The 7,964-nt window shown below is 39.2% G+C and overlaps 1 protein-coding gene across 2 annotated transcripts in view; it reads right to left on the reverse strand.

Annotated features, from left to right (window-relative positions):
- Window positions 1-4,090, reverse strand: part of LOC111952403 (NT-3 growth factor receptor) — a 292,939-nt gene extending 288,849 nt beyond the window's left edge. For both annotated transcript variants that reach the window (XM_023971023.2, XM_070435166.1), the window contains exon 1: window positions 3,496-4,090. In XM_023971023.2, coding sequence (XP_023826791.1) covers window positions 3,496-3,734 — 239 coding nt within the window. In that variant the 5' untranslated portion in view covers window positions 3,735-4,090. The remainder of the gene's footprint in view (window positions 1-3,495) is intronic.
- Window positions 4,091-7,964: the final 3,874 nt, after the last annotated feature.

A 7,964-nucleotide genomic window follows, 5' to 3' on the forward strand; every position in this document is an offset into this window, starting at 1 on the left:
CAACTTAGTGTATGTAAACTTCTGACCCATTGGAATTGTGATTACAGCGAATTATAAGTGAAATAATCTGTCTGTAAACAATTGTTGGAAAAATTACCTTGTGTCATGCACAAAGTAGATTCCTAACCGACTTGCCAAAACTTATAGTTTGTTCACAAGAAATTTGTGGAGTGGTTGAAAAACAAGTTTTAATGACTCCAACCTAAGTGTATGTAAACTTCCGACTTCAACTGTATACACTTGGATTCAAATTATGTGGAAAAGTAGCCTATATTTGAGGTAGGCTACATAATTTTACATGATCATTATGTTACACAATACCTGACAGAATTGTTGGCTTTTAGAAATCTGAACTTGTGTGCAGCGAGACAAATGTAGCTATAGTTGAGGCAGACAGCCGTCAAATGTACAATTCATTCAAGGTATATTCAAGGACATCCAGAAGTAGCCTAAAACAAATATTCCAACGGGAGATAAAAAATAAATAAAAATGCTTCTCACAATTTCTTAGGTCTACTCTGAAATCGCATTGGTGCATGTGCTGTAACAACTTCTGCATTTCAAGACTGACGATTCTCTTCAACTAGCCTACATGGCCCACTCCCAAGCGAAATGAGTGTGTTGGAGCTGTCCAGTAATAGGGGCTGCTGAATGATTCCTTATAACAGCAACAGCCATGAGATGCGGTTCTCTGCGACAGCGCTCAACAAAAATCATGCCATGAAAAAAAATTATGGATTCCAACATTCTGATAAAGCTGGCACATAAAATAACTTTTGTAATTGTTTCAATCTATCGAATGACAGAGAGTTCTCGTCTTTGTAAAAGAACAACCAGCAGCCCCTCTAGTGGCCTTCTGGAGAGAGTGGAGGCAGGAAGCACAAGAATGAGTTGACCTACAAAGTCAAGACAAACTGACTGGTGTTTTTTGTGCTTGTTTTAAAGTGTGCTTATTTATAACCAGGCGGCATAGTTAGGATAATATCGTTGGAATTATGCATGTGTTTGGAACAGGTTTTTTCTGGCCCTTATGCCCACACATGGGGTCTACATCCTACACACTAGGCAAATCATCACTTCTCAGGGTATGGACATTTTGTGGATTCAGTTCAAAGCAGAGAGGTTGTCATGGCACCCTCATCCTTGGCAAATCTCAACAAAGAATCAATAATGAATTGGGGTTTTGTTCTACCAAAATAGTCTCTTCAGTTTGAGATGTAACAGCTGGGATCCAACATCTCTCAGTGTATTGGGTATTGATGATCTTGTTTCTACTACTACTATTGTTCCGTTTTCTTTTCAAATCATTTAGAGGTGAATAAAAATGGGTGCAATACAAATGTACTGTGCTATAAGAGCCCTACATGGCTTAACATTTCAGCCGAGAGAGCTAGGAGCAGTGGGGGAGATTGTTCTTTAACAGAACTAATGGCATTTCTAAAAGAAAGTATGTCATCAGTGTCAATGCTCTATTTTTACGAACACATTACTTTTAGAGTCCAAAAATACTTTCCATTGGGAATATAAGAGGGGAAACCTTCTGCCAAGAACATTTCACTTTACTGGGTGGAATATCATATTAATGTTTTCAATATGAGATACATTCATCAGAATAGGCTCTCTACTGAGTTAGTGACATGGCTAAAAATAGGACAATCAAATCAGAACAAAATCTAACGGGCTGATAACATAAACTTGACAGGGTGGCAACCAAATCTAACTAACAATGATTATTTAGGATTAGCCTAATTTAAACTGTCCGGACTAAAATGGTCAATTGTGTCATGATCAAGAAGCCTTATAATAAAAACTGACATGGCCACACTTGGAGAGTGGATCTAAAAATATAATCTCTGTCTCTTGGTTGATTAATTTCAGTAAACAAAGCACCTTTTCAGACGTTTGCAAATGTTATAAATTATTTGGAGTCCGTGAGAGAATGCAAAGCAGTTAAAAAAAGAATAAAACTGCCTATTCTGAGTTGTGGTTAGCCTACATTTTGTATGTAGGGTCGTTCCATTTGATTTCAATTGTTTTTTGACCACACCCCTTTTGATTTGAACAAAACTTTCCGTACATGTATGCCCATGGTAGAAGTGGTCAGAAAGTAACTTTTTGGGCCTGAATGCCAAAACATTCAGGAGATAAAGGTGCTCAAAGTTGACCCATTTTGCAAACCCCACCATACCATGAGACATCCATGTCTTCGTCCCTGGAAAATATTAATGGTTGAGTTTGATATCGATTAAAAGCTTCTAACCAGGGTTGTGAAAATATTTTCTAATTTAAAAAACATTTTTTTAACCTTTAAAATCAATCATAAAATGGTTAAACCTAAAAAAAAAAATGTTTTGCATATGTTGTAGTTTAGATGCTAATTTACATAATCTGAAGTGTTTCTGTTGCGCCCACAATCGTTGAGACACAGCATACTCTTGAATACAGAGTACAGTAGGTGTCATTTCAATCAGAGAAATAGAATTCATACAATGGATATATCTCTTCAGACCACTGCAATCTAGCTGGTACACCATTGACATTTACATTTTTACTTCCAATTGCTCCCACAAAAATAGCTGCCGGTCCACCCACCATCAAATGTCACCATACAATGTCTGTTCTATTATTCTGTTCTATTCCATATTTCTATTATTTCAATAGGTTTCCTGTAGTAGATTGACAGTATAATTTAAAACAACTGATATTCCCATTTAAGTCAACAATCTGTGATGACAAAAAAATTACATTGTTATTCCCCCCAAAAAATGTATAATGATTATAAAGTAGTTTGTGAGCTTTTAAATGATATTAAAATCAACAGTTTATATTTTCCAGTGATGAAGACCTGGATGTCTCATGGTATGGTGAGGTATGAAAAATGGGTCAACTTTGAGCACATCCATCTCATGAATGTTTGGCCATTCAGGTCCAAAATGTCACTTTCTGACCACTTCTACCATGGGCAAATATTTATTAAAAGTTACATTCAAATCAAAAGGGGTGAGGTCAAAAAGGTTTTTGAAATCAAATGGAATGACCGAGCATATCAAATGATATTGCTTCTTGTGGTAGGTATTAATCCAAGCCTTTGATTTCTTTAAACTGAATCAAGTCCTGCATGCAGGCTCTTATAAAGGAAAAGCAATATTGCTGTTTGGGGGTTATTTGCGGGCCAATGCACCAACAGGTCTATTTTTGAAATGACATTGAATTCAGTTCTTATTGATACCGCATTTTACTTGTGGCTGAAGGGCTTTGCAGGGTTAATGTATTCCACGGAGATAACGTTAACGATATAACGTGAAAGGGATGTATAGGTAGCCTATTAAATGTTACAGACTCAGCAGAATCACAGTTTTGCATTGCTAAATATATCACGTAAGGAGGTGCGGCAGAAGTAAAACAAATAAATTATAGGGAGAGTAGGCCTACGCTAAGTTGTGACTCACATGGATTCAACATGTGATGGCCACTACAGTGGGCACAAAGACTTACATTGAGGTGATGTTCTTGAACACATCTTCGATACTGTTATTTCCATTGTTCCCAGTATCTTGCAGTGCAAGCAGGGGAAAGAATTTTCCATTGTCAGACTTATTGCAATAGATTTCAGTTGGAGAACAGCTGCAGGTTGGCGGGCAGTCCAGCATATTGCTCAAGTAGTCCTGAAAGATGGTCAAAATAAACAATACCCTCCACCAGCAAATTCGTGGTGGAATAAAAAATGAATCCATGACTCAACGTTTATTAGGACAATATCCTTGAGATGTTTTTGAACCTCCAAATCGGAGACCGTCTGAATATGCAATTATGTGGCGTGTGCGCGCGGGCGAGTGAATGTATGGAGGTATGTCAAATTGATGCGAATGCGCTAATGTCCATCTATTTCACAGATGAGGAAGAAGGGGAAAAAAATACTCCGTCAAAGTGGAAATGGTTCAAAAGCAGTACTCCAAGCTTGTCCTCTTCTCTAGAATGCATAGTATATGTTACCCTGTATTCATGCTGCCGTTAGCCGCTTAGTTCCAGGTTGTACTAGCACCGCTCCAAGACTCCGAGGGATAGCGCGTTGAAGAAAGTGACGAGAGAGAAAGCGAGGTCCATGCTCCAAGCATTAAGTCCCACCTACAGGGCAGAATGGAAACTGACACACCTGCAACTCAGGATGCAGCTCAAATCAGATCATAACAGCAATTGCACACAGAACGTGGGCTATACTATAGCACAATAACAATAGGCTACACATTTATGATTTATCATTAGGCCTATGGTTGGATGTTCATTTACACATCGGGCGTCCAGGCCACAATGTATCCTTTTTAGAGGGCTACGCCTACACAATCAAGTATGGCAACAAAACAAAAACATCTAAAGCCAGTATGATGAAGATTAACGTGAGTTAAATATCCACAAAAATATTTCTCATTGACGAATATCTCATTTACGACTGCATATACAGTGCATTTTGAAAGCTTTCAGACCCTTTGACACATTTTGTTACTTTACAGCCTTATTCTAAAATGGATTAAATAATTTTTTCCCCTCATTAATCTACACACAATACCCCATAATGAAAAAGCAAAAACAGGTTCAGAAATGTTAGCAAATTTATTAAAAATAAAAACGGAATTGTGACATTTACATAGTATTCAGATACTTTACTCAGTACTTTGTTAAAACACCTTTGGCAGCGATTACAGCCGCGAGTCTTCTTGGGTATGATGCTACGAGCATGGCACACCTGTATTTGGTGCGTTTCTCCCATTCTTCACTGCAGATCCTCTCAAGCTCTGTCAGGTTGGATGGGGAGAGTCACCTCACAGATATTTTCAGGTCTCTTCAGAGCTGTTCGATCAGGTTCAGGTCCAGGCTCTGGCTGGGCCACTCAAGGACATTGAGAACTTATACTCAACTGGCTTACCTGGTTAAAAAAAGAAGACATGTGGAGTGCTGCAGAGATTGTTGTCCTTCTGCAAGTTTCTACCATCTCCACAGAGGAACTCTAGTGAATCTGTCAGATTGACCTTCGGGTACTTGGTTGCCTCCCTGACCAAGGCCCTTCTCCCCCGATTTCTCAGTTTTGCCAGGTGGCCAGCTCTAGGAAGAGTCTTGGTGGTTCCAAATTTCTTCCATTTATGAATGATGGAGGCCACTGGGTTTTTGGGGACCTTTTTTTTATTTAACCAGGTAGGCCAGTTGAGAACAAGTTCTCATTTACAACTGCGACCTGGCCAAAATAAAGCAAAGCAGTGCAACAAAAACAGAGTTACACATGGGATAAACAAAAGTACAGTCAATAACACAATAGAAAAATCTGTATAAGTGTTTGCAAACCTTCAATGCTGCAGACATTTTTTGGTACCCTTTCCTAGATCTGTGCCTCAACACATTCCTGTCTTGGAGCTCTACGGACAGGACAATTCCTTCGAACTCATGGCTTCGTTTTTGCTCTGACATGCACTGTCAACTGTGGGACCTTATATAGACAGGTGTGTGCCTTTCCAAATAATGTCCAATCAATTGAATTTAACACAGGTGGACTCCAATCAAGTTGTAGAAACATCTCAAGGATGATCAATGGAAACAGGATGCACCTGAGCTCAATTTCAAGTGAGTTTCATAGCAAAGGGTCCGAATACTTATGTAAATAAGGTAATTCATTTTTTGTTTTGTAAACAATTTACACTTTGTCATTATGGGGTATTGTGTGTAGATTGAAGAGGGGGGGGGAAGTATTTCATCCATTTTAGAATAAGGCTGTAATGTAACAAAATGTGGAAAAAGTCAAGTGGTCTGAATGCACTGTATTAATTAGATACTGACTGTTAGCACTTAGTGGCCTACAGCAACACCCCAAAAGAAAGGCTTCAGATGTGCCAGGTGAACCTGCAACCACAACACTTCAATTACATTTGACATACAATCATCTCTAAGCATTAGAGGGATATGGCTCTGAATATATACAGCAACACATCCCCCATAAGCATTCATGACTCTTCTATGAATTTATATCCTTGTATTGCTACTGCTGTATCAAATTAATTATCTAAGTGAGTCTCAGAAATGGTTAATATGAGTGTTATATGATATTAGCAAGTTATTGATTTCATGATCCTTATTTCTAAGACTACATATATTATTATGGGCTATTTTCAGCCCTTTCCTTATCAGAGATAGACATAATGTGGAACAGAGCAAACAAAGCAAGATAAAAAATATACACCACCGTTCAAAAGTTTGGGGTCACTTAGAAATGACCTTGTTTTTGAAAGAAAAGCAACTTTTTTGTCCATTAAAATAACATCAAATTGATCAGAAATACAGTGTTGTCACGTTCGTCATAATGAATGGACCAAGGCGCAGCGTGCGTAGAGTTCCACATATTTTAATAAATCGAAACTCACCAAACAAAACAAAACAAAACAAAACAAACGAGCACAAATGAAACGTGACGTTCTGGGCTGCTCACAGGCAGCTACACAAACACAAGATCCCACAAAGCAAAAAGGGGAAATGGCTGCCTAAATATGATCCCCAATCAGAGACAACGATAAACAGCTGCCTCTGATTGGGAACCATAACAGGCCAACATAAACATATAAACACCTAGATGACCCACCCTAGTCATGTAAATGACTATTGCAGCTGGAAACGGCTGATTTTTAATGGAATATCTACATAGGTGTACAGAGGCCCATTATGAGCAACCATCACTCCTGTGTTCCAATGGCATGCCTTTTAAAAGGCTAATTGATCATTAGAAAACCCTTTTGCAATTATGTTAGCACAGCTGAAAACTGTTGTTCTGATTAAACAAGCAATACAACTGGCTTTCTTTAGACTAGTTGAGTATCTGGAGCGTCAGCATTTGTGGGTTCGATTACAGGCTCAAAATGGGCAGAAACAAAGCACTTTCTTCTGAAACTCATCAGTCTATTCTTGTTCTGAGAAATTAAGGCTATTCCATGCGAGAAATTTCCAAGAAACTGAAGATCTCGTACAACGCTGTGTACTACTCCCTTCACAGAACAACACAAACTGGCTCTAACCAGAGTAGAAAGAGGAGTGGGAGGCCCCTGTGCACAACTGAGCAGGAGGACAAGTACATTAGAGTGTCTAGTTTGAGAAACAGATGCCTCACAAGTCCTCAACTGACAGCTTCATTGCATACCAGAGCTTTCATGCCTGGGATAAGTTATTTTCTGTTCTGGCGCACAGTTTCAGAATAGTCCTTGTTGGGGAAGATGTACATTCCTCTCAAGTTCTTGGCTCTTTCCAGAACAGCTACCTTGTCCTTGAACCTAATTAATTCTGCAATTCTGTCCCTTGAGATAATCTGATTTCTCTGTCATCCTTATCATGGATTCACAGACAGAACTGATGTCCTCTCTCAATGACATACATATTGCTGTCATCTTGCCGTTGTCCTGTTTAAACTCATCGAGCAGACCCTGGGAGTACTGAAAACTGTTCTTCAGGTCCGGGACCGCTCTGGTTAGGTCGTCCATTCTTTTATTTGTTGACTTCACCAGTATTTGGACACAACTCTTGAATCTATTTTCTTGTTGTTGTAACAACTGCTTGTGGAACTATTTTTGTTTGTTTAAAAGATCCTTCACCTGTGATAGAGAGACACCACTGTCCTCAACGGTACTCCCGCCAGCTTTGGCCTTTATCATGGTAGCAACGTAGGTTACGCTGTTACTCCTCGCAGTTCCAGACAGGGCAGGTCGCAGGGAAGATTGGAAACAACAACAACAAACAGCAGGGATCTAGACAGCCACAAGCTCGGGACAATTCGCTGTCTCAGCCACAATTGCTAACCGCGTCGTGGGCTGCGTTCAAGTCCTCAAGAAAACCCTGCTAGCCTGCTAGCAAAAATAATTATACCAGCAGTTGTTACAACAACAAGAAAATAGATTCAAGAGTTGTGTCCAAATACTGGTGGAGCTAGGCTAGCTGCT

Source organism: Salvelinus sp. IW2-2015, linkage group LG26 (genome assembly GCF_002910315.2).
Source record: "Salvelinus sp. IW2-2015 linkage group LG26, ASM291031v2, whole genome shotgun sequence".
In the NCBI taxonomy this organism is placed as follows: Eukaryota; Metazoa; Chordata; class Actinopteri; order Salmoniformes; family Salmonidae; genus Salvelinus; species Salvelinus sp. IW2-2015.